This window comes from Carassius auratus, chromosome 15, assembly GCF_003368295.1.
Source record: "Carassius auratus strain Wakin chromosome 15, ASM336829v1, whole genome shotgun sequence".
Taxonomy (NCBI): domain Eukaryota; kingdom Metazoa; phylum Chordata; class Actinopteri; order Cypriniformes; family Cyprinidae; genus Carassius; species Carassius auratus.
In genome coordinates, this window is record NC_039257.1 from 1,699,435 (window position 1) to 1,726,911 (window position 27,477).

The 27,477-nt window shown below is 33.2% G+C and overlaps 1 protein-coding gene across 2 annotated transcripts in view; it reads right to left on the reverse strand.

The window, feature by feature from the left end:
- Positions 1–27,477, reverse strand: part of LOC113114690 (chloride channel protein 2-like) — a 52,901-nt gene that overhangs the window by 1,669 nt on the left and 23,755 nt on the right. The window contains exons 4-24 of one of the 2 annotated variants that reach the window (XM_026281610.1): positions 25,866–25,997; positions 24,290–24,418; positions 24,066–24,199; positions 23,864–23,941; positions 22,622–22,700; positions 21,421–21,546; positions 21,256–21,340; positions 20,670–20,771; positions 19,763–19,847; positions 17,617–17,772; positions 14,549–14,618; positions 13,071–13,181; positions 11,544–11,757; positions 9,664–9,797; positions 8,287–8,477; positions 8,082–8,193; positions 6,573–6,640; positions 6,365–6,430; positions 1,923–1,961; positions 1,342–1,446; positions 641–727 (exon numbers count right to left, since the gene is read on the reverse strand). In XM_026281610.1, the coding sequence (XP_026137395.1) occupies positions 641–727; positions 1,342–1,446; positions 1,923–1,961; positions 6,365–6,430; positions 6,573–6,640; positions 8,082–8,193; positions 8,287–8,477; positions 9,664–9,797; positions 11,544–11,757; positions 13,071–13,181; positions 14,549–14,618; positions 17,617–17,772; positions 19,763–19,847; positions 20,670–20,771; positions 21,256–21,340; positions 21,421–21,546; positions 22,622–22,700; positions 23,864–23,941; positions 24,066–24,199; positions 24,290–24,418; positions 25,866–25,997 (2,303 nt within the window). The remainder of the gene's footprint in view (positions 1–640; positions 728–1,341; positions 1,447–1,922; positions 1,962–6,364; positions 6,431–6,572; positions 6,641–8,081; positions 8,194–8,286; positions 8,478–9,663; positions 9,798–11,543; positions 11,758–13,070; positions 13,182–14,548; positions 14,619–17,616; positions 17,773–19,762; positions 19,848–20,669; positions 20,772–21,255; positions 21,341–21,420; positions 21,547–22,621; positions 22,701–23,863; positions 23,942–24,065; positions 24,200–24,289; positions 24,419–25,865; positions 25,998–27,477) is intronic. The other variant, XM_026281611.1, reaches the window with a different exon arrangement.

Below are 27,477 nucleotides of genomic sequence, written 5' to 3' on the forward strand. Positions count from 1 at the left end.
AAAAAAATAATTGTAAGAAAGTCGTAACTGCTGGAAAAAGTCAATAATTGTGAGAAAAATTCATCGTTTTGTGAGAAAATGCAGAATTAATAGAAAAAAGAAAAAAGTAAGTGTAAAAAAAAAAATTCCAGAACTGTGTGGAAGCCAATTTCCACCAATTAATAAAAAAATAAATAAAAGAGTTAATCGTGACTTATATAAATTTAAAATTGCAAGATTAAAAAGTCACAATGACCTGCTGGAAACAGGCTTTCCTAGAATTGAGATATATATAAAAATAAAAAAATCATAGTTCAAAACTGTAAAAAAAAAAAAATATAGAAAAAAAGTCAATTGCAAGAAAAAAAAAAACTGTAAAAAAAAATGTGAGAAAGAAATAAAAAAATGTTAGGAAAAAATAAATAAAAAACAGAATTGCAAGAAAAGAATTGCAAGAAAGTACATTGTGAGAAAAAAAGTAAGATAATTGTAAGATATAAGACTAAGAATTACGAGAATTTTTTTTTAGATTAAAAGTCGCAATTACCCTTTATTTGTGGCACAAATAAGCTTCCATAACAATGTTTGTTGAGCAGCATATTAGAATGATTTCTGAAGTAATGAAGCTGAAAATACAGCTTTGATCCCATGAATCTCTCACCTCTCTCAGTGAAACTACTCCTATGAGTCTCCCAATGCTGGTGACGTAAGCGTGATCCAAACCCAGCAGAGAGAAGATGGTGTGAGTCTGTCAGAGAGACCAGAGAGCCACCGGCCAAACGAATAAATAACTAATAATGCATAAATGGTAGTGCTTTCATGCACCAAAAACATTGCCAGTGTTGTTTTTCATGATACACTGCAAAAGGCAAATGCATAAATTAAGCTATATTCTGACCACACACATGCACACAAAACACATAAATCATTCAGTGAGTGTGTGGATAGAGATATAATGAGTGCGCATGCAAGTGTAGAAATGAGTAAGAGAAGGATGACTGGACTGCATTAAACACATTCACAGTTTGTGTGTGTGTGCGCGTGTGTGTGTGTGTATGTGTGTGTGTACCACTGCAGAGCGAGTCTTAATGAACACTTTCTTTGCTCTTGCCACAAGTGAGTTTGCAAATGCACACGATAAATCCAGTGTCAGCAAATGTGTATATGTATGTGTGTGTGTGTGTGTGTGTGTGTGTATGTGTGCAGAGCACTTTATTAAAAAGCGTCAACAGAGTTTACATTCATATACTGTAGATCCTTACCTTATACTCTCTTCAAACACACACACACACACACACACACACACATATACGCATGCACGCGCACACACACACACACACACACACACACACACACACACACCTTGTGCAGTGAAGTGCGCTCCACCAGCTGGAAGGGGGCGGGGTCAATCTTGCAGCTGTTGAAGTTCACCTGCTCGTCAAGCTGTTGCTCCTCCCACTCCTCAATCTGCATCCACAGACAGAGACTGTTTATCTACTCTATTTACTTGTCATTTATGCATTTTTTTAATTCTTTAATGTCATCTATGTTATATTTCTTCGTCAGTGACTCTTTATTTGTGTCCATGTGGGTCTGTACATTTAAACCTCTCTCATAACATTGTAAATATAGCAATAAAAAAATACTGTAATATGTAAATATATGGTAATTTGTACATTTTATCCATAACATTTTTTTGTTGAGATTTCAGTTTTGTTATCTGAAGTACATCATTTATTAAGAATAAAAAGATTTGCACTTTTCAACATCAATATAGCATTTAAACAGAATGCTTTACTTTAGTTTGTCATAGTACCTTCCTTGGCATTAAAAAATAGAGAGGGTTTAAATGAAGCCTTTACATAAATTACAAACAGATTAGTAGTGTGCATCTAAACATATTTTATGAGAGGTTTTCACTATTACAGCCGCAGTGTCCTCACCTCGCCAAGAGTCATGTCATCCTCTGCGTCTGGATCCTCCTGAAACACACACACACACACACACACACACACACACACACACACACGCTGTCACTCAGATGAAGTGCTTTGCAGTAACATTATATAAGAAACATGACAAGCCTGAATACACAAAGCCCTTTCCAGAAACTTGGGAATCTAAAAAGACTGTAAATAGAGAATTTACAGTATTCTATTTGTCCTTTTTGACATCCGAATTTGTTTGGGTGTAATATATGAGTGTGTGTTGATGGTTTGTAATGCTAATATGTTGTGTCTTCTGATCAATATCTCGGAGCGCAGCTTTGGCAGTCGACAGATAAGAGTTCCTCTTCCTCCCTCTTCATCTCTCTCATGCTAGATTTAATCGATGAGATCAGCCTGCAGTTGCACTTTTCTCTGTACAAGTATATCACACACACACACACACACACACACAGGTGTATACATCTTTGCAGCACTCTCTATGCATTAATAAAACCTCCATCCATTAGTGCTGGTTTCTGTAGAAATGTGAGCGCAATGTAATGAGCAGACAGAAGGCCTGTGGGTCTCGCTCTTTTACCACGGTAAACCACTTAATGCACAACTACCAGAGAGAGAGAGAGAGAGAGAGAGAGAGAGAGAGTTAGAGAGAGAGAGAGAGAGAGAGAGAGAGAGAGTTAGAGAGAGAGAGAGAGAGAGAGAGAGAGAGAGAGAGTTAGAAATAGAGAGAGAGAGAGAGAGAGAGAGAGAGTTAGAAAAAGAGAGAGAGAGAGATAAGCTTGGTAAGCATGACCTCGTCATCAGGTTCCTTAGAGGGGCTAGGAGGTTAAATCCTTCCCGGCCCCCCTCTATACCCTCTTGGGACCTGACTCTAGTGCTTAAATCACTACAGCAGGGCCCAATCGAGCCTTTGCATTCAGTTGAGCTAAAGTTTCTTTCATTGAAAACTCTGCTCCTGCTTGCACTGGCCTCCGTCAAGAGGGTAGGGGACCTGCATGCATTTTGGGTCATCGATTCGTGCCTAGAGTTCGGGCCAGCTGACTCCCAGGTAATTCTGAGGCCCGAGCTGGCTACGTGCCCAAGGTTCCCACTACACCCTTCAAAGACCAAGTGATGAACCTGCAAGCGCTGGCCCTGGAGGAGACAGACCCAGCCCTGGCTTTGCTCTGTCCTGTCGGAGCACTGAGGTGCTACGTAGACCGGACACAAAGCTTCAGGACCTCAGACCAGCTCTTTGTCTGTTACAGAGGCCGGGAGAAGGGGAGAGCTGTCTCTAAATAGAGGATGGCCCACTGGATTGTGGATGCCGGAGCCCTGGCTTTTCAAGCACAGGGCGTGCCCTGCCCATTCAGGTTGTGAGCTCACTCAACTAGAAGTGTTGCATCCTCCTGGGCACTGGTTCGTGATGCCTAGTTGGTTGCCTAGAGTCCGTGTTTCCCCGGCAGACTTCTGCCTTCCCAAGGGGGGTTTAATGCCCTCAAATTTCTCCATATACACCTAAACAGATGCTTTATGTGTATTTGGGGAGGATGGGGTTTCTCAGTGTTGTCCAATCTCACCCAGTGAGGTAGTGCTTTGACAATGGTGAGTGGACCTACTTGTTCCAAGCCCCGGTCTACACCTAATAGGGGCGCAGGCAGCTCGCAAAGGGAAGTGGAAGGGGAAGCACCCGTGGCGCTTTCGTAGGGATCACAATCAACAGGGAAGGTCTCCAGCTCGGCTCCTTAGTGAAAAGCAGGTTTGCATTGCACCTGCTGCCTTCTTATACTCACACTGTGATCAGCGGCAGCTGGATGAAATAATTGCATGCCAATGTGCATTGGCTCATTTAGTTTACAGTCGAAGTAGATTGGTCTATCGAAGCGATATCCAAATATATAAAAAATATATATATATAATAATTTAAACAAATCTGTTATTTTTGATAACAAAATCAGAAAACAAAGTAGCAAGAACTAACATAGTTAACTAATGTTAACAATTGGAATCCTACAGTAAAATTTCACCGTAATCTATGAGTGAAAACAATTTTAACTTAAAAATAAGTAAAATAAATATAACGTTAAATAATATAATATTAGTTAGAAATTATTTGTAAAAATAAAATGAGATAGGCAAATGTTTCCTTTTTTTTTTTTTTTTGCACTGACCATTTCTATAATACTATATATTTTTATTATATTATATTATATACTTTAATATTGGAATTGTTGGCACAAAAAAAATTTACATTTGCATGCCTTTCTTACTTAAAAAAATAAACTAAACATACATAATATTTGACCCTCTAACTTTAACACTCACTACTCTAATTCTATTCTTTAAAAAATCTAACTACCTTTCTAATCTTTTTGTATTCTATTTTCTTTTCATTTATCATGCAATTGTATATATATGTGTGTATGTGTAAAGACCTCTAACTAGCTTGCTCTATTCTTTTATTTTTTATTTTTTATTCTATCGGTTTTCTTTTTATTTATTATATTATTTAAAAGCCCATGCTACGTGTACTGTGTTAACCTAACTGAGACTTGTTATAGCACATATATATCATTGCTCTTTTTGGATAAAAGCGTCTGCTAAATGAATAAATGTAAATGTACATAATTCGGCCATTTATAACAACCATATCAAGTAATTAAATAGAAAATTGTAAAATAATAAGAGAGGAAACCATGCAATGTTTTTCCATTTGTTTTGCACTGTCCATTTCCATAATATTCAGTGCAAAATAACTGAAAAAAACAACAACAACAATAATACGGTATGGCTTTCTCTTTTTTTGTATATATTTTTAAACACACGTAATTACGTTGTTCTGACAGTAAAATGGGCCAGAAGCATATAATATGGATTTCTGTTGCTGTTGAAGAACTGTGATGAAGCTTCAATCATTATGGAGCCATTACGTTCATCATGCTACAAAGTACGCAAATGTGTCTCCATAGCAACTGTGTGACATCATCACACATGACACACTAGTTCAGCTTTCAGAAATATATTTGCACAAACAATGTGGATTCATTTACACAAGATGTGGGTCACAGCTGCACTGACTGACGCTAGAAATCATTCACAGAGAAATATAGGCAACATTAACTAACAACCAACAATACATTTGCTACAGTATTTATTCACCTTTGTATAAAGTATACTTAATTTCACATAACCGCAAGTAACTTTTTAATAGCGGTATATACAACTATACAAATACAAAGCAAATATACACAGCATTTTTACATTCATAAACAGAATATGTGAAATGAATTTAATTTAATCTATAAAGCGGTTTAAAAGACCATAAAAGTGTCATTATTCAACATAATTTAGTTAAAAATAAATTCAAAGAAATTTCAATGTATTAGTAGATGTTAAAATTAATATTAAATATAACTGATATTAACAAATGCTTTAGTATTTGTCATTGTTAATTCATGTTTAATAATGAAGATAATTAATTTTAACAAATGGAAACGTACTAAAAAGTAAAAAAAAAAAAAAAAAACTTGCCTTAAGATAAGTATAATATAATATAATACATAAAAGTCTATATTAATGCAGAATTTTGGAAATTAATTTTGGAAATTAAAGAGTTACTGTATATGAGAATAAATTTACATGCGTCTAATTTTGTAACATTTTAAAATTAAAAGAGCTGCAACAATGACTAGTAACTCTGAAATTGTATTAACATTAATAATGATATTTATTAAGAATTAATTTTTATTTTATTTATTCACATTGTGTTTATTTAATTATTCATTAATATGAATCAGATGTAATATTTAGCTATTCAAAAATTAGATATGATATTCAGATATTCAAATCAAAGCTCTTTGACACATTTTATCTATTATGAAGTAAATAAATGAAGCAGATACAAAGAAAAGAGAGAAATCCACACTGACTTTTAATAAAAAAACCTCAAATGTGTGTCATATAGGTTAGGAGTGACAAGAGGGTGAGTAAATGATGACAGGATGATTTTTTAGGTGAGCTATCCTTTAAAGTTTAAGTTCTAAATTCTAAGTTTTATATGAAGTTTGCGAGACTAGTGTTATAGGACACAATCATTCATTGGCTCCGCCCACTTCTCATGCAACTCACAATGATTGGCCAGTTCATGCTGATGATTGACAGCTACGCATGCTTGGCTTGCCTCCAATGTTCCTGCTAGATTACACTCTTTCTGACCTTTAACCCCGGTCCAGTGCAGACCGATCAAAACAATGAAACCGAGTTTAATGTTTATCGCACAATGAAAAAACAATATTGTCTACCTCTACTGTAAAATTCCAGTGATTCTCTATTTGTGCACTCAGCGGTTCTGCAGGTCAAAGGTCAGGAACAGGAATGAGGAAGGCGTTTATGATAAGATGATGTCAGATAATGACATGATGATTTAACGAGCCCGTGTTTTAATTAATAGCGGCTCTTACCAAGACCGAAATCCTGACGCGTTTGGGCCTGAGGTCAGGAGCCACTGTGTGCTCCACGTTATTATTCTTCCGTAAGGGAAACACAACACAAACAACAAAAACTTCATACGATTACCCTCATATAAACATAAACATGTGTGTGTGTGTGTGTGTGTGTGTGTGTGTGTGTGTGTGAATGTGTGTGTGTGTGTGTGTGTGAATGTCTCACCTCCATTGCATCAGTCTGAGGTCGAGCACATAACAGATTCTTTAAGCCAATGCCAGAATCATGAGGACCTGAAATACACAGAAAACACTCACAATTTACAATACAATACAATACAATACATAATATAATATAATTAGTGCTGTCAAACAATTAATCACGATTAATTACATCCTTAATGATTCATGTACTGAGTATATTTATTGTGTATGTATTAATACAAACACATGCATGAATATATTTAAGAAAAATATGTTGTTTATATATTAAATATATTTATAATTGTACACATATGTAAATATATTCTAAATATATAATGTATGTGTGTACAGTAAAAACACATTATGTACACAAAAACTTTTATTTTGGATGTGATTAATCGTTTGACAGCACTAAATAATATATAATATAATATAATATAATATAATATAATATAATATAATATAATATATCTTTAAAAAAACTTTTAAAAGCACAAAAAAATTCACCTTCATGCAATCCAGTGGTATAGATATTTTATATAAAAAATAATAGTAATCAAATTACTATCCAAACTCATTTATGTTTTGTCTCTTCTTAAAGGAGACAATCAGGAGATTGCTGAAGTAAAAGCATAAAAAAAAATTTAAACGTTAAAATTTATAGGAGATGAAATGTACTGTAGTAAAAAAAAAATTGTTAATTTATAAAATACATTTTTACATCTGGAATCTAAAGTTACATTTAAAAATATGATAAAAATTACATCTTTGGAATCTAAAATTGCTAATTAAGTTATGTTGCGAAGTTGAAGTTGATATCGTAAAAACTAAAAAAGTACTATTTTCATAGTAACGCAATGTCTGATTACAAAATCGTTTTCACAGGATGAATTGAGTGTTTAAGCTTTTAGGATGATTACTGTAATATGTGATGTGAGGGGGAAAAGTCATAAAAATAATTGCTAACGGAACGCAACAGCCACCAGTTATGCTTTATTTCAGCGGCAGAGGATTACAGCGTTTCACTAGATTTGTAGTGAGTGTGTTTTTATAAGACACAATTAATAAGTTTTCACTAAAGCTGGATTTCCTTCCAAATAAAGCTTATTAAAGTGCAGAATGAATCACTGAAAGCTAGCGTTTTAAAATTCAATGCAGTCCAAATTCAAAATATCGCTTTCAATGTAGGAATTAGGAAAGAAGTATTGTGATTCTATTAATGTAAAGCAAAAATAATATACCTATTAAATATTAATTTTCATTTAAAGTTCTTTTAAGACATTTTTTTTTAGTTTTATTAGTTAAGATCATGGGATGCAGCTCTTAATTTTGAACTCTTAAAGTACATTACATAGAATAATTTAACTTTAATTATTTTTCCAATTCCTCACGTCTTTTGTTTTTTTTATCACAATAAATATCGTATTGTGGATTTGTATCGTGATATCGTATCGTGATACCGTATTGCGATATTTTGATATTGTTACATCCGTGTTTCCACAGATAAGTAAAAGTGTGTGTGTGCCATTACTTGTGGGGATCTCGATGTTTTTCTCTGCGGTAGATGTCCTCTTCAGCGCAGGTTTGAGAGGTTTAGGTGAAATGGGACGGGTCGGTGTGAACGAAGACTCTTCTGTGGAGATCTGCACTCACAAACAGAGATCACATCTCAGAAACTGAAAAAACACAGTGTGTGGAGTCAGACGAGAGAGTCAAGTAAACGTTTGCCCTCTGACCTGGAAGCGAACCTCGTGGTTGACCTTTTGACCCCCCTCCTCGCTGCTGGGAGTGCTGATCACAGACACGCGTTTTCTCTCGGCGTTGGCGCGATCGCGTATGAACTCCAGCCGGCGCTCGCGACTCAGATGCTGCGCGAGGAGCGCCTGTAACTGAGCGCGCTCAATAGAGCCCAGCAGGATCATCGACTCTAGAGAGCAGAGAGAGCAATGCTTAAACTGACCAAAAGTGACAGTAAAGACATTTATAAGGCTTCTATTGCAAAGAAATGCTTTTCTTTGGAACTTTCTATTCATCTGTGAATCCTGAAAAATAAAATGCATCACAGTCTCCACACAAATATTGTGCAGCACAACTGTTTTCAAAATTTAAAATAATCAGAAATGTTTCTTGAGCAGTAAATCATCATAAATCATTTCATGATTTCTGAAGATCATGTGACTCTGAAGACTGGAGGAATGATGCTGAAAATACAGCAGAGCATCACAGAAATAAATTACACTTTAACAGATATTCACAGAGGAAAAAAGTTATTTAAAATTATAATATTTTACAATATAACTGTGTTTAAAAAAAAAAAATCAAATAAAGGCATTGTAGAAGAGACTTTATGTAAAAAATGTAAAAAAAAACAAAAAAAAACAATACAATGCAAACCAACCTTGTAAACTAAAAACCAACCGAAACTTTTCAAGGGTTGTTTTGGGAATACATATATCATGGTTATTATTGGTAACTTAAAAAAAAAAAAAAGTTAAAATAAAATGCACATTAACTGAATTTCTTTTATATATATATCAGCTTGTTGCCAATTTAATATTTCTCATTTTTATTTAGTTTAACATGAAGTACTAAAATAACAAACTAAAACTGAAATAAAAATGAATAATTACTAATAAAAAATTTAAAAACAACAAAATTACAAAAAAAATCTTAGTTACAATAAAAAAATGCTTAAAAAATATTAAGTAAAAATATTAACAAATAAAATAACACACACACACACTATCTCTCTCTCTCTCTGTCTCACACACACACACACACACACACACATAATATATGTTTCAAACACATCAAATGTCTGTAATTTTATCATTATAATAATTATTTTAAATTATTTGAACCATATTCAAATTTTTTTACACACAATCGTCAATAACAACCTTTTTGACCTATTTGTTTTGACTTAATTTTTCAGAAACAAAAAGTTAACATTTTAGAATTTTTTTATGGATTTAGTTTTATTTAAAGCCAATATAAATGTATCAATAACAACGAAACAAACATTTGGAAAATGCAAACTACAAAGACAAGCCATCCATGTATATGTATATGTATCTGTATAATGTAGATCTAGAGCAAGCGTGTGTTTGTACCTGCAGACTCCACCAGTGCCACTGTTTTGAGGTTTCCTATCAGGAGGATCTCATGAAGCTCTCTGTAGGTGGAGTTCAGTGTGATGTAACGAACATCTCTGACCATGATGTCCTCCACACGGATATTATACTTCCTGCAGACAGAGACCTCTCTGTAAGATGCTGACAGGTTTCCAGCGTTTACAAACTCATCCTTCACTACAGCAGCGCAATGAAAACAGAACCAATGCTTAAATTCTCATTTAATTTCTATATAGTTTTATTTTAAGAATTTTTATTTTAGTTTATTAATGTTTGTTTTATTTAATTCAAGCATTATTTAAGAACATTGAGTTAAAGTAAATTAAAATAAGAGATGCTGCTTTGGCAATTAGAAATAAAATGTGTTTATATTTTATTTTATTTAAAAAAAAGTTTATTTAATGGTTTTATTATTATTATTATTATTTTTGTAAAATATAATAACCCTACTTATTGCCAAATTTTAGTAAATAAATATTTAAACATATATTTATTTCAGAAAATGTACAAATCTATTTCATCAGTATGAAAGCAAACGTTATCCTTTGTTTTATTTAAACAATATTTTGTTGTTGGCATACAAGACATATTTTGTTTCTGTTTTGATTGGTATTTTTGGCAGAATTGTGTTGAGAGAGAGAGAGAGAGAGAGAGAGAGAGAGAGAGAGAGAGAGAGAGAGAGAAAGAGAGAAAGAAAGAGTGTTGAATGTCAATGAATGTATGTGTGTGTGCGTGTGTGTGAGAGTGTGTGTGCATCCTGCTGATATGTGAGTTTTCTGCAGATTCTTACTCAGCAAAAATCTGACTTCCCACACACACACACACAGTTATGTAATTGTTCTCTTGACAGGTATAAATGCATCTCTCAGATGCCTCAGAAACAAAGTCATTAAGAGCAAACACCTGTAAGTTTGTGTGTGTGTGTGGTGCAAAATGTGCGCACACACACATCGCGCCCATTTTCTGCTCTTTAAATCACAACAAAAACACACACACACACACAGCAACAAAATCTGAGACTTTGTAATCCTGAAAATCTGAAAGCCTCGGAAACGAAGATTGATGTGTGTGTAGAATTCCATTAGTCTAATTTGAGTGTGTGTGTGTGTGTGTAACTTTAGACCGTTTACACACATTCTGTCCATTTACACTAATGAAGAGAAAACACCATCTCTGTCTTTTGATCTTAATAAAATGGAGTAAAATGTATTAATGCAAAAGTAAAAATGTAAATCCATTTAAAAATGAACAAATGAATAGATTACTTCGTTAATGTAGTTAAATGCAACAGTAAAATATTAAATCATGTTATCTTTTAATTGCATATATGATTTAATAAACATTTGACAATTGCTTTATTTCTTCGGCCATTACAGCTTTTAAGTTATAAATCCTTGAACCCAGAAGTGAATCAGCAGTTCTTTGTTACTTTAGTATCATTGAGACTTTTTATATTTTCTGTTTACATTTTAGTTTACGTTTTATTAATTTAGCTTTGTTTTTGAATTTACATTAGCTTATGTTGTTTTTAAATGTCTATATAGACATGTCTACATTCATTTTTATTTCAGTTTTAGCTATTTTAGTACATCAAGCTAAACTAATTTAAAATTAGAAATGTTCGTGCAAACCTTTAACATAAATTTGGTTATAAAAATGCAACTTGTAACAGCTTAATGTAACTAGTTGATAAACTGGATGTCATGTGAGAAGAAGGAAGGACTTGATGTCACTGCGACTGAACATAAGAAAATAAAAAAGCATTTTTGCTTCAGTTATTAATAGTTGTTACTGAAGCCTACAAAGACTGTGCTGATGTAGAAAAATGCGATATTAGATGTACAGATAGAGAGACTCACTCATGGTGGCCCCAGCCGAGCTCGGGCAGGTAAGGCAGTTTCTTAATGCGGATTATGGAGTCGTAGATGGACGGCTGAAGGCTCTGAGCGACGGCGTTGGCGAGAATCACAGCAATCATGATGGGCAGAATGTGACTGATCTGACCCGTCAACTCAAACACGATCACAGCTGTGGAAACCGTGTGTGTGACTGCTCCGGATAACGCCGCAGCTCCTGTAGAAAGACCGATTTAACAAAACAAATGGTAGAGCATTGTGTTAGCAGCGCAAAAGGTTGTGGGTTCAATTCCCAGGGAACACGAGTTTGGTAAAAAATGTTAGCCTGAATGCACTGTAAGTCGCTTTGGATAAAAGAGTCTGCTAAATGCATAAATGTATACATGTCAAATAGGTTTACTTTTGGTTTACTGAACTAAAATAAAAAATTAAATACCAAATGAACACAAACTATTGAGTTGATTCAATTAAAATTTAAACTCATGAATAGACAAGAAGAGATATTTACTTAATTGGGATTTTAAAGAGTTTCAAGTCGCACAGAACATAAAATCAATGGTGCAAACACAAAAAAGAAAAAACTACATACAGTAAAAATGAAAGAAATTGGTATCTACAGTTCTAGTTTTAGCTTGATTTATTTGTTGTTGAAAACTTTAGTATTACAATTTTTCATGATTCAGGATTTATTGGTTATATACATATACACCTAAAGTTGCAGTGAAACGTGGTTCTTATTCTTGTTTATTTATATAGCACAGTTTAATACGACACCAAGAAGCCCAACGTGTTTCACAATATCACAATAAAATACGTACAAAAGACGTACTTAAATATAAATAAACAGAAATAATTATTTTTACAAATTTATAAAATATATTTTTTTATTAGAAAATTTCTGTATACATTTAATTTTTGAATAAAATGAATACAATTGTGTAAAATATTTATAAAAATATAACTAATATTTAATACTTTTTTAAAACACTATTTAAACTATTCAATTTAACTAATACACTATTAATTGCTGTTAATAGTGTTCATCGTCTGTTTGATATGTATGCACATAAACTGAGTCACCACTGATAAGCTACTACTAAATATTGTAAAAACTTCGTTTTCTGTAAAGTTGCTTTGCAATGATTTGTATTGTAAAAAGCGCCGCACAAATAAACTTGACTTGAATTACTGAAATATTTAATCTTCTAAGAAAAAACAATTTGTTATAGTGCTTTTGATGGTCACAATCATACACTTCTCTAAACCCTTCACCATTATTGGCCATTAAGCTACAAATAAAACAATAATCATTCAAAAGTGGTTATTGTTATTTCATAATTGAATCCAGTGGGTACTAATCAAAGACTAACAACGAAAACAACAATCCACGACCAAACACAACAAAACTAAATCAATGCCTCTCAAAATTACTATGCAGCAATTTCCATAAAATGTAATCAGCTGTGATGAATATGTGCGTGAACATGTCTGTTGAAGCTCTACACATGTACGAGAGAGTTTGCTTCTCACCCACAACAGCGTATCCTCCGGGAACTATGGGATAGATGATGCCGTCCGTATTAATGCCCTCTGGAAACCATGCGGCCATACTCTCACCCACCAAACGGCCAAACGCAGCACCTGAAGCACACATTCCCAGGTCACATTTTAATAAATATATTGCATTAAATATGTTTTACATATAGGCAAAACACTACAGGAAAATCTAGTTTTTTTTCATGCACTTGCCAATTTTGAGCTTTTGAACCATTTTGTGTCTTGTTTCAGAAAAGTGGACAGAAAATATCCAAAATATACACATTTACATTTAATCATTTAGCAGACGCTTTTATCCAAAGCGATTTACAAGTGAGACCAATAGAAGCAATCAGAATTTTTTTTTTTCCGTTTATTTTATGAAATGTATTTATGTGCATCTGTACAAATATTTAAAGCCAGTTTTCTCAAAATGAGTTTTTTCTCCACTTCAGCAGCACTTACATGCACCAAAACTTAGGGTTTAATTCTTCTCTGTATTCTGAAGGTTTTTACTGAAGGCTTTGTTCATACATCATTCACATGGTTTTTATTATTGCACTATCTATTTGCATCTATAGATTTTAGCGTCTGTTTTCCTCAAAATGAGTTTGTTTTCCAATTCAGCAGGACTTACACACACCAAAACTTAGAGTTTTATTCATCTATGTATTCTAAAGGTTTTTATTGAGGGGTTTGTTCATATATCAATCACAAGTTTTTATTTTGGTACTTATTTATCTGCGCCTGTAGGTTGCAATTATGATACATACATTTCAAGCCTGTTTTTTCCAATTCAGCAGCACTTATATTCATCAAAACTTAAAGAGTTTTAATCATATCTATATTTTAAAGGTTTTTACTGAAGGGTTTGTTCATATAATCAATCACAAGTTTTTATTTTGGTACTTATCTGCTTGCATCTGTAGAATGCAATTACAATATACATACATATCTTTAAAGGTAGTTTTCATAAAATTTGTTTATTTTCCCAATTCAGCAGTACTTGCATACACCAAATTAAAGAGTGTTATTCCTACCAATATTCTGAAGTTTTTTTATAGAGGGGTTTGTTAATATATAATTCACAATGATTTCTATAACATTTAATTTCTAAAAAACATGGCGAATATTTACTTTTCTCTTTCTGACAGAATTTTTTGATATATGGAGGGATAAAAAGATAAATTCAAAATCCCTTCAGTAATAATCTTAAATTCTAACATGCCAACAAATTTAAATAAGAATTTTGAACCTGGCTTTACCCAATGTTCATATTTAAACTCTGGAAATGTAATCAAATTAGTGCAAACCTAATATTTAAAAACAACATTTCAGAAAATGTCTAATACAAAACATGTACTGTAATTAATCAACTGGGGAAGTACTGCAATATCTATTAGTGAAATTTTTTAATTCAAATAACTTTTGGTGTATTGCTTTAAAAGTTTAATTAACATACAAATACATACCAATGACGAAAACAGGCATAAAGGCTCCACATGGTACGGGAAGAGTTGTGGCTAAAGCAGACATCCAGAACTACACAAAAACAACAATAACACTCATTAAAGCAAAAATACTTTTGGAACATTTCAGCAAAATCTAATAGTTTTCTTTATCTCTGCAGCAAAATTGCTGCTTATATAACCGAGAGATCATATAATCAGTGTTGAGGGATTAACTAATTAATATGGTTGAATCCATTTTTCAGTAGCATGACAGTAATTTTTCTGTATTTTGTTGTGTAGTGTGACAAAATTACATTGGTGGTTATTAAAAAACAACAGCAGTGACACACCTGTGTGAAACAGAATTAAAAACAGCAATGACCAAAACATTTTTTTTTTAAATAATGGATTAAAAAATTCCGAACTCTCATATAGTTTGTTTATGGCAGTGATTATGTGAGATGTGTAGCTCACATAAAAGGCCTTTCTGCGAGTCTGCAGCCCGTCTCTCCACACACAATAGCCTGGCATATGACAAACCAGAGGGGTGTGATATTCACACATGCGCCTGTGTGCGTCACAACACATCAAAATCCCCAAATATCCTTAGAGATCAACGCTTCATTATACATCTGACGCAAAATCTGTCATGCCCATCGTCTGCATGACATTTTACGCTTATACTGTATGAAATCCTCACCAGACGAAAACAGAAAGTTAAATAAATGTCAGATGTAAATGTGTAAATAAAAGCTACTTTCTTACAATTGAATCCACAACCAACAATTTGGAATGTTACAAGAATGAAAAAAAGAGATAAATAATGTGTACTAGTTGTAAGGATTATATAAATATATAAATAAATGTCAATGCTTTATTGAGTGTTTTGGGGCACTAGAGAAGATTTGACATGCCCAGACATTTGTGTTTTTCAGTATCATATCCTTGTAACACATTACATGTATATAAAGCGTTATAATACAAAATAAAATATCACAAAATAAAGCGTAACCAAAATATTTTATAAATAATATTTATAAATATAAAAATATATTTACTTAATTGATTATAATTATACATTTTTATTTGAAATGATAAATAATAATAATTATTATAAATTATAACAACAGAAGAACTCGATTCCAAATATTTTTAACAACATGCAAATACAAGTTTGACAAAAGAACAAAATTATAAAAGTGTGTATTTTTGTTTGTATGTATGTGTGTGTGTGTGTGTGCGTATGATCTCATTAGAGAACAACACAAGAAAATATCATCATCTTTTTATTCAATCTTTTAATTATAATGGCAAACGGCAACACAAACGCACACGTCTGAACTTTTTTTCCAATCTGGAAATAGCATTTTAGACACACACACACACACACACACACACGCAGCACAATCGATGGCTCCTTTGAGAACAGAAGGGGCTCCTGCTGGAGGTAGATGTGGGATTCAGTGTGAATGTTGCGTAAGTGTTATGTGAATTATATTGGAGAGTGTTCGAAATCTGTGGGTGGATAGAGAGATCATTGCATAATATTCTCTCCTTCCTTCCTTTCTTCCTCTCGTTCGCTCTCTCCTGGCACTGAAAAATGGACAGATCCATCCAAAATCTCCACTTCTCTCTCTCCACCTGCCAGCATTTTTTCCCCAAAGTCCCTCCTTTCTATTATTATGCCTCAAATTAAACACACACACACACCGTTTTTGCATATTTGTCACACTTAAAGATTCAGATTATTAAACAAATTTTAATATTACACTCTGATTTCCAGAGTAAATAAAAAAATGCAGTTTTGAAATTATTATTTAGTTTACTAAGGGAAAAAGTGGTCCAAACCTGCCTGACACTATGTGATAAAATAATTGCCCCTTAAATCTACACTAAACAAAATGGTAAACACTTTTGTTTTTGCCCCATGAGCTGATCTCAAAGATCTAAAGACTTTTTCTATGTACACAAAAGGCCTATTTCTCTCAAATATTGTTCACAGATCTGTCTAAATCTGTGTTCGTGAGCACTTCTCCTTTGCCGAGATAATCCAACCACCTTACAGGTGTGGCATATCAAGATGGTGATTAGACAGCATGATTATTGCACAACCTTATTTTAGGCTGACCACAATAAAAGGCTACTCAAGCTCAAGTGGTAGAGCATTGTGTTAGCAAGCGCAAGGTTGTGGGTTCGAATCCCAGAGAACACATGTTAGGAAAAATTGTTAGCCTGAATGCAATGTTAAGTCGCTTTGGATAAAAGCGCCTGCCTAATGCATAAATGTAATATAATATCACAGAATACCGCAATATATTTAAAATCACAATATCATGATAATATCGTATCGTGAGGTCTCTGGTGATTCTCACTCTAACCATACACACTGCCTGTCATCTGCACTGTACTGTAAAACTAGGATTCAACCGTGAAGAGAAAACCTCTCCAAATGCACTGCCAAATTCTCTGAAACGCCTTTGGATACGGCAGAGAAATGAACATTCAATTCACAGGCAACAGCTCTGGTGGATATTCCTGCAGTCAGCATGCTTTCTCAAATCTTGCAACATCTGTGGCATTGTGATGCATAATAAAACTGCACACTTTAGAGTGTCCTTTTATCGTGGCCAGTCTAAGGCACACCTGTGCAATAATCCTGCTAATCTAATCAGTCTAATCAGCATCTTGATATGCCACACCTGTGATGGAGAAGTGCTCACTAACACAGGGACAAATTAAAGACACACAGGTTACACCGAAGGTTCCCGATCAGCTAAAGGACATGCAGGGCACTTGTCCCCATGACAACACTGACGACATCACTTCCCGTGCCATTACAGGTTTCGACCGGGTTCTGATGAGGTTGCCAGGGCGACACACTCATGCAGGTAACACACACACACACACACACACACACATTATTTTCCTTAGCCAGTGACTTCATCAGGCCGGGCGAAGCTGTAAATACCAGACAGGTGTTGATATGTAAATGTGGGCAGGCATATGTTAATGAGCTCATGTATTATTACCGTGGAGTCAGTAAATGCTCTGGAGAAACTGGATGTGTGTGTGTGTGTGTGTTTCTGTACCTTCATTACGATGAAGATGACGAGGATCACGAAGACGTTAGCCTGCGGATGTTTCCAGGCGGCCGAGTGACTGTCATAATTAAAGTCTTCTGTCATTCCTTGCTTCGTCCAAGTGCGATTGTCAAAAAATGAAACCAGGGTCTCCTTCTGTGTAAGCTATAGAAAACAAAATACATGTTATGAACAGAAAACCTGGTATTTTTAACATAAACCTCAATATTTTGATAGTTTTATGCAAAAATAAAAACAAACAAAAAAACATACATTTGCTTAAAGAGTAAATAATTTAATAAAATAGAATAAAATAATAAATAATAATAATAAAAAATTATATTTTCTCTAAAAATAAAAAAATAAAATTATTAACAATAACATACATCAGAATTTCCCTGATGGTTAATTAATCAAAGAAATTTAGAATTAAAATAAATATTAATAACAAAATTTAACATATTTAATAACAAAACATTTACATGCAAATATGACTCAGTATGAATTTTAGTATAATTTAGATTCTATTATGGTTTTTAATAATATTTTTTATTTCTATATTTTCAGTTTTCTTTTTAATTACAATTTTAGCAATTTAATAAATTTTTTGTCATTTTCTTATATGTGTATGTACAGTTTTTAATTAATTTAATTTTTATTTTATTATTTGTTTTTTAGTACATCAAGTTAAATAAAATAACATTTTACAAATGTTGCGTTTTTTAATTTAACAGCAGCAAAAATATTTGTTAATTGTTTTAGTTTTAGTTTCAGTTAACTTTAATAACCCAGATATTAACTTGCAAATGTGTTGTTAATTTATTGAAGCAATATCTTAAAATCTTTGAATAATGATACAGTTGTCTTCTGTTTATCTGCTTATAGCAAAGTTGAACTCATTTCTTTATAAAGATTAACTTGGCAACACTGAAATGAATTTAAACAACACACTAAATTGAGCTGAATAAATGACACCATTATCTTACTAAGAGCTGAATTTACATTGAATTTAAATGAACTGGTTTCATAAATGATAAATTTTACTGCATTAAGATAGTTACTCTACTGTTTATTAATGTAAATCTGTTTTGAAACAATCTGTGTTGTATAAAGCAAAACAAAAATATTAACTTTAGACTTGACAAACATTAATATCTTTTTTAGGGATGTTGTTTAAAAGTGAAGTCATATACTGTTAATGGACCCTTTTATTGCCTCATTCAGAGTCACTGAATAAAGAGAACAAATGTGTGTGTGTGAATGAGAGAGAGTGAGTGTGTGTGTGTGTGTGTGTGTGTGTGTGAATGAGAGAGTGTCACGTGTGTGGGCGTGTGTGTGTGTGTGTGTGTGATTGTGTGTGTGTGTGTGTGTGAATGAGAGAGTGTGCACGTGAGTGTGTGTGTGTGTGTGTGTGTGTGTGTGTGTGCACGTTCGTGTACATGTGTGTATTTGTGTGTGTGCATGCATGCATGTGTTTGAGTGTGAGTGTGTGTGTGGGCGTGTGTGTGTATGCGTGTATTTGTTTGTGTGCATGCATGCATGTGTTTGAGTGTGAGTGTGTGTGTGTGCATACATGTGTATGTGTGTGTGAGTGCGTGCGTTCGTGCATATGTATGTGTGTGTGCGTTTGAGAGAGAGAGTGTGCGCGTGTGAGTGTTTGTGTGCATGTACCGAGTGTGAGTATGAGTGTGTGTATTTATGTGTTTTCATGCATGTGTGTTTGTATGTATTTGTTTGTGTGCATGCATCTGTGTGTGTGTTTGTGTGTGTGTGTGTGTTTGTGTGCATGCATGTGTATGTGTGTGTGTTTGTGTGTGTGTTTGTGTGCATGCATCTGTGTGTGTGTTTGTGTGTGTTTGTGTGTGTGTGTGTGTTTGTGTGCATGCATGTGTATGTGTGTGTGTTTGTGTGCATGCATGTGTATGTGTGTGTGTTTGTGTGTGTGTGTGTGTGTGTGTGTGTTTGTGTGCATGCATGTGTATGTGTGTGTGTTTGTGTGTGTGTTTGTGTGCATGCATGTGTATGTGTGTGTGTTTGTGTGTGTTTGTGTGTGTGTGTGTGTGTGTGTGTGTTTGTGTGCATGCATGTGTATGTGTGTGTGTTTGTGTGTGTGTGTGCATGCACGTCTATGTGTGTGTGTGTATGTGTGTGTTACCTGTCCAGCCATGAACTGCCCAAAGCCCGGAGGGAAGGAGAGTGTAGAGATCAGTAAAGTGACGAGTGCAGGATACAACAGACGCCTGAAACACAGTCAGACTCATTAAACATGTGACTAGACCTAAATCTGTAAAGACAACTGTGTTTGGAATTACTTAATTGCTTTCAAAAGCTTTGGGGATTTTTAGATTTCAATTAAGATATTGTTTGGCACAATTATTAACGGTTTTCTTTTTTTCTTATTTTTAAGTAGCAGTATAAAACTATTATTATTTTAGCAGGTTTAACTTCACTATTAAATAAAATAGGTCATGAAAGCATCCTTTACTACACATTAAACATATTTAAGTACATATTAATTTTAATAACTTTAACATGCAGTAAATTAAGTCTTTTTTTTAAATATCTAATCATTCTTAAATTAACACGTTTACCTTTGAAGCAAAAGTCTTCTGATATTAAGTCATGTTTAAAAAAAAAAATTACAATTTTGTACATTTCTGATTTAAAAGATGAACAAATCTGCCAATGGAGTCAGAAAATATTCTTAATTCGTAATAATTATTCATATCTCTTAAAATGTATTCAGTATTAAGATTATTGGTATTTATTTGTTCTTGTTTTAAGCAAAACTAAAAAAAAACATGATGTTGTAAATAACTCAAGTCATTTTGCTTCTGAAGTAAATGTATTTTGATTGAAGGTTTAGATATTTATATTTAAAACAAGACGAGAAAAGTTAAAAGAATATAATTTTTGCAGCACATCAGTTGAACTGAAGGAGAATGTGAATAAAAAAAAAATAAATAATTTTTTTTTTTCAGTTTACTTTTATTTTATTTCAAGTAAAAAAAAATAAAAAAAAAATATTTTCAGTAAACCATAATAATCCTGGAAACACTTACTTCTTCATGAGGAACTTGTTAATAGTTTTCTGTTTTCGCATAAACTGCACAATCAGCCGGTTCAAATACACAAATAAGGCTCCACCAAACCCGCTGGCGATTCTGCAGAGAGAGTGACATCATGCATATTTATTATGAGTGGGGTAAGATGCTCCAGAATAAATGATTCATAATGCAGCTCATTAGATGATTTTGTTTGCGCTCTCTCATCAAATATCTGCTGGATACAAAGTGTCTAAAACAAATGCACATGAACAATTAGCAGGAGACACTGATTCACGTTTATGTTAAATGATTGCGCAAGTGCACAGTACGCAATAAAACAAAAGAAAGAAACACATTACAAGAAACAGAAGAAAAGTCAACCGGCTTTAAAGACATATGGAAATGTTGTTTTTCAATGCAAACAATAATTTGCTTTGCTTTACAATACAAAATAAATCTAAATAACACATGCATGGAAAAACAATATCAATGTATTCAATATAAATATTTCTATAAGGAAATTTTTACTGGAAACCGAGACAAATAGCATAATTTTTACACTGGATGCAAATGCAAAGAAACTAAACGAAGCAGAACTGACCCGATCACAGCAAACGCTGGAAGCTCTTGGAGGTCAAAGGGGAAGTCCAGTCTGAAGCGTGTTTTAAAGAGAGCCGTGATCGTCTCTGAGAAAGAGAGAAGATTGCTTTAACTCTTAACATGCTCGAGCGTGTCATGTGTTTCACAAGCATATACACACACAAACCTTCATCTCTGTTCCACACGGCCAGAACTCTGAAGATAAAGGCACTAAACGTAGCAGCAAAGAATCCACGCCAGTAGTTTCGTACGGCGAAGAACGTGGAGGTGACTTCAATGCTGAACAACACACCTGGAATACACACATATAACGGTCATATCTTGATGGAATTTTTTTAAAATATATTTATTACATTATTATTCTTATTATTTATTAATATGAAAATATTTTCAGTGCTTTAATAATTTTTCTAAGTCTTTTAAATTATAGACATTTAAGTTTTTGTTCTAAGTTTTTTTTTTATTTAGAAATGTTCTATGATTTAAACAGACATTTTCTGGGGGTTTTTTTTCTGTAAATGTCCATCAAGTACAAATAACAATTTAACCCCTAATTAAAACTGCATTAACTATATTAACTATATTTTTGTTTTTTAATATAGAAATGTTAAGCTTTATACAAGCTAAACACAGACTTTGTTTTTTTTCAAATTTACAGTAAAAATTCAAAACGTACAAATTGCATTGTATCTAAAGTAAAAACTGTGTTAACTATGTAGTACAGTAACTGCATATTTGTAATTTTAGGTACATGTAAATGTTTTTATTTTTATGTGCCATTCGGAACTATTCCATAATTTACTACAAAGTCTTCAGAAATCTAAAAAAAACATTTTACAATTGATCTATTTTTATGCATTTATTAGACACTTAGGATTTGCATTAGGGTTAATTAATTTCCTGATATATAATACTGGATAAGAATTTAATTAATCTGCAAAAAAAGTGTTTATAAACCCAAAATATGAATAACAAATGACAAGAATTTTTTATGCATAATGCACCAAAAGCAACAAAAATGCGTGCAAATACTGATATTTTTCTGTGCAGTTCTCATTTGCATATGGTTTTTCTACAGAGTCTTCAGAATTCAGCCAAAAAAAAAAAAAAACTAAAAGCAGGATTAGAAAACCTACCATCAGTATAGATATTTTGCGATATCCATGTTTATTATTAGTATATTCTTTGTGGTTAAAAATTAATAAAATCAACAGATCCACACTTAGAATTAAATATGTTTTGAGGGGCAAAATGAAATAGTTTTGATGAATGTTAATTATTTTGACAGTTTTGAGAAACATGACTAAATTAGTCAAGCATGACTGAATTCTGCACATTTACACAGTATTGTCTGGTGTGTTTCTGACCTCCAATAGGAGCAGCGAAGCAGCATCCAACCCCGACAGCGCAGGCCGCCGCAAGCATCTCCGTGTTTCTGGACTCATTCTGTTCAACACACACAACAGAACGTTTAACACACAACAGCAGACAGACCGGCTTACTACAACACACACACACACACACACACGCACGCACGCGCACACACACACACACACGCACAGACACACAACCACAAAGAAGTACATACACAAACACAATCGAGCTCAAAATAAATCTACTAGCACAAAGTCACAAACTATAAAACACACCCCCATCCGTCACACTATCTACAAACAGATACACACACAGACATAGACACACACCTGTGTTTGGTAAATCTATTCACAGATGGATATCCCTGATAGTTTTATCCTCACAAAAGGAAAACTTCATCAAGAGAAATGCAGAAATATATACATTTTAGATTGATTTTGGTAACACACACACTCACATATACACACACACACACACGCGCACACACACACACGCACGCAAACAGACGAAAACACACACACACACACACTCACACTCTCGCACACACACACACTCTCGCTCGCACACACACACACTCGCATACACACACACACACACACACACTCACACACACACACACACACACACACACGCACGCAAACAGACGAAAACACACAATCACTCACACTCTCGCACACACACACACTCTCGCGCGCACACAAACACACTCGCATGCACGCACACACACACACGCACGCAAACAGACGAAAACACACAATCACTCACACTCTCGCACACACACACACTCTCGCGCGCACACAAACACACTCGCATGCACGCACACACACACACACTCACGCACACACACACACTCACAAACTCACACAAACACACTCACAAACTCACACTCTCGCACACACGCACACACACACACACACGCACTCACACACTCACACTCTCACACACACACACACTCTCGCACACTCTCACTCTCGCACGCACACACTTTCACACACTTTCACACACACACACACACACACAAATAAACAAACATGGAGCCGTAACTCTTTCCAGGAATATAATTAAAGGATTTACAATTTACCAATCGGCATTTATGCATTTATTAGACACTTTTATCCAAATGTAAGATTTGCATCTTAGAATGTAAGAATGACATCTTAAAGTAATTTATTTCCTCATATAATGGATAAAAAAAAAAATATGCAAAAAAAAGTGATAGGATTTTTTTTAATTACCTCATAAATTCCACCAAAGAAAGACATGAATTTGCAGAGAAGAGCCGCACACAAACTGGCAATGTGCACAAACGGACCCTACAGGATAGAACACACACACAATACTTATATATAAACACATATTTACAATGTTTTTATAAAATTCACATTAAATACAAAGTCAGTCATATTAAAAATATATTATAGCATAGAGTGTGTGCACCTCCTTGCCCAGAGGCAAACCGCTCCCCAGCGCACAGGTCAGTCCCACAACCTTGGCCACAAACGTTTTTAACGTCAGATATTCCTTCAGCACCACTCCTCTGAGAATCGTCTTCATTTCAGGGATACCAGACCCTGAACGAGAGATAAACGCAGGAGTGCACTGCTGAATCATGAAGAAGAGCAGAAACCTTTCACGAGTGTGTGAATGTTAGCGCGTCTCACCCGCGGCTTGAGGTGCTACGATGTGTGTGAAGCCTGCAGAGAAGCTGATGAGAACCACAGGATAAGTGACCCAAGCTAAATACTGCAGGATTACGTTACTGTCCAGACCACCGGACATCCACTTCTGTGCTGTGGGGAGAACGACACACAGGACAATTACAGGGCATACGAACTCGAACTAGACAAAACATACCTTAGTAGAAGTATGAGTTGGGATATTTAAATTGTACTTTAATACATTTATTTCTATGCTTTTGAAATTGAGTGATACATTTAAAAGACAACGAGACATTCCTATTAAAAGTATCGTTAAAGCATAAAAACTGCTTGTCTAAACTTTTTTTTTTCAATATTCTAACTTTGAACATTTCTAGGTTTCAAGAACATTGAACATTTTTAAGTTTGAAAAACTTTTAACATCTTGAAAAAAAAAAAAATTCTCTCCAAATGTTAATAAATAAATTTATTTTTTCAAACTTACAAATGTTAAATTTTTTAAACACTCATGTATCTTTCTGAATTTAAAACTGTTTGAACTTTTTTTTTTAAATAGGAATTTTCAGTTTCTTTTTCAGAAATAGAAATGTTAAAACTTTTTTTTTTACTTTTAAAGGTTACGTTTTTAAACAGTAAATGTTATTTTTTTTCAAATTTATAAATGTTCAAACTTATTTTTTCAAAAATAGAAATGTTCAAACTTTTTTTCCAAACTTAGAAATGTACAAACTTTTTTTCAAAAATAGAAATGTTCAGTTTTTCCAAACGTAAAGAAATTTCTAACTTTTTTCTTACAACAGTTTTATTTTAAAACAGAAATGTTACAAATATTTTTTTCTCCAAAATTTAAAACAGTTCAAGTCTAATGTTTTTTTTCCAAACTTAAAAATGTTCAAACATTTTTATTTTAAAAATAGAAATTGTCAAAGTTTTTTTTTTTCAAAAATAGAAAAAGTTCAAAGTTTTTTTTCCAAATTTAGAAATATTCAGTTTACTTCTAAACTTATAAATGTTTAAGAAGATTTCAAACCTAGTCTAAGAATTTAAAATATTCTGTCTTTACAAGACAAAATAAATAATTTTACAAATCTGGACGGATCAGAAATGAAACATCATTTTGCACACTGACAAAACGCCATAATTACACTTATGACACTACAAAATGTAACTGCAGAATTTTTTAAATTACAAATAACTGATTCACAAGCATTGCAAAGCAACTTGTTTAATTACAGTTTTCTCAATATTAAGAAGACTGATCATCAAGTCTCTCCATCTTCAGCAAGTTATAATTCAAACTAATTTACTGCGTATTAAAAGAACAAACTGTTTGGTTTTTGGCTTAGAAATCAAATTGCAAAAAAAAAAAAAAAATAAAATAAATTTTTAACAGCAATTATATTACAAATTTGCCAAAATAAAACGAACTCTACCCCAGAACTGTCCTAAAGTACTTATACCTCTGTTATTGGCATTTGATTTGACTGATTTATGGAGTAACTAAAACCATCTTTAATTAGTTCTTTAGAAAAGCATCTGTCTTGGTTCTTTAACCTCTTACACACACACACACACTCACCTTGTAGGAGAAGGGCGATGCAGAAATCCATAACAAAACTGACCAGAGCCATGACGAGTCCCAGCAAGATGAGGAAGATCCAGTCCTCGCCGACCCGTGACATGAGAAACCGCTGACAGTGCACTGCACAGACTCCACAGAGAGAAAACTACATTACCCACAATGCACCAGTGCCCAAAATCAGACTCCACCACTTAGAAAGTAGCAGTGCACACCTGGAAGACTTCATAAGCAACAACTACATATAGCAGTTATAATGGGGTACTTTACAGATAAAGGAATGTGATAATTCTCAATATCTTTTAGAAATACTGATAAATTAACAAGCAAGCACTAATGAAAAATGCATAATAAGAGCATAATAATATGCATTAAGAATTTTGATTGCATGTTAAATTTAAACTGGCCGCTTACAAAGTAAAATCTGTGTAGGATTGTTCATATATATGAATATACATGTTTTTTTTATGCAGAACGTTTACATTTTATTCTGTTTTCAGTTTAATATTTAATATGATAATTAATAATATATATTAATTATATATATAATATATATAATATTATATTATTACAATAATATATTACATATATAAGTTTAATATTTAATATTATATGCATAATAAGAGCATAATAATATGCATTAAGAATTTTGATTGCATGCTTAATTTAAACTGGTCGCTTACAAAGATTGTTCATATGGCTATATATGAATATACATGTTTTTTTTATGCAGAACGTTAACATTTTATTCTGTTTTCAGTTTAATATTTACTTAAAAACTTGTGTTTATCATTTTTATTTTTGTAAATGTCTATATAGTATTTAGTTTTAGTTATTTCAGCTGAATGGAAAGTCAATTTTTTTTTATTAAGTCCGTTTTATATTTATTAAGTTTATTTTTAACTTATATTTACTTAATTCTTTAGTCATTTTGTTTTGTATTTTTGTATTTTTTTTTTTAATCTTTTTAAATGCTTATATAGTTTCTCATTTTTATTTATTTAATTTTAGTACTTAAACTTTTTTAAGTTTAAATCTTATGTTTTTTTTATCTATATAGTATTTATTCATTTTATTTCCTAAGTTTGAGTTAAGTACTTAAACTAAATATAAATGAGAAATGTGGCTTTGGCAACTAGCTGAATTAAAATAAGCAACTTTTTTATATTTATACTTTATTTCGGTTTTTTGTATTTAAGTAATTTTTTATTTTATTTTTTAGTTTCTAAAGTAATTAAGTAAAATAATCAATCACTGTAGGTTTGGATTTTCTTTTTCTCTTTAGCTCTCAGGTGTGTGTGTGTGTGTGTGTGTGTGTATTTCTTTGAAGGTGTGTGTGTGTTCATTTTCTTGAGTGGTGCTGCAGCCCATTAAACTCCATAACAGTGTTTCTGAAGTCATTTTTAAAACATGAATTCTTTATTCTTCTCATAAACAACAGGTCTGGAGAAGCATCTCCGTCACCCTCTGCATCCATAACACAAACACACGGATGCTGTTAGTATCCACGGCAACCTCAATAAGAGCCAATGATGACTCACCAAATGATGGAGCGAGAGACACACATAATGCTCTTAAAATCACTTCTAAAGCAATGTTTCCAGACCTCTAT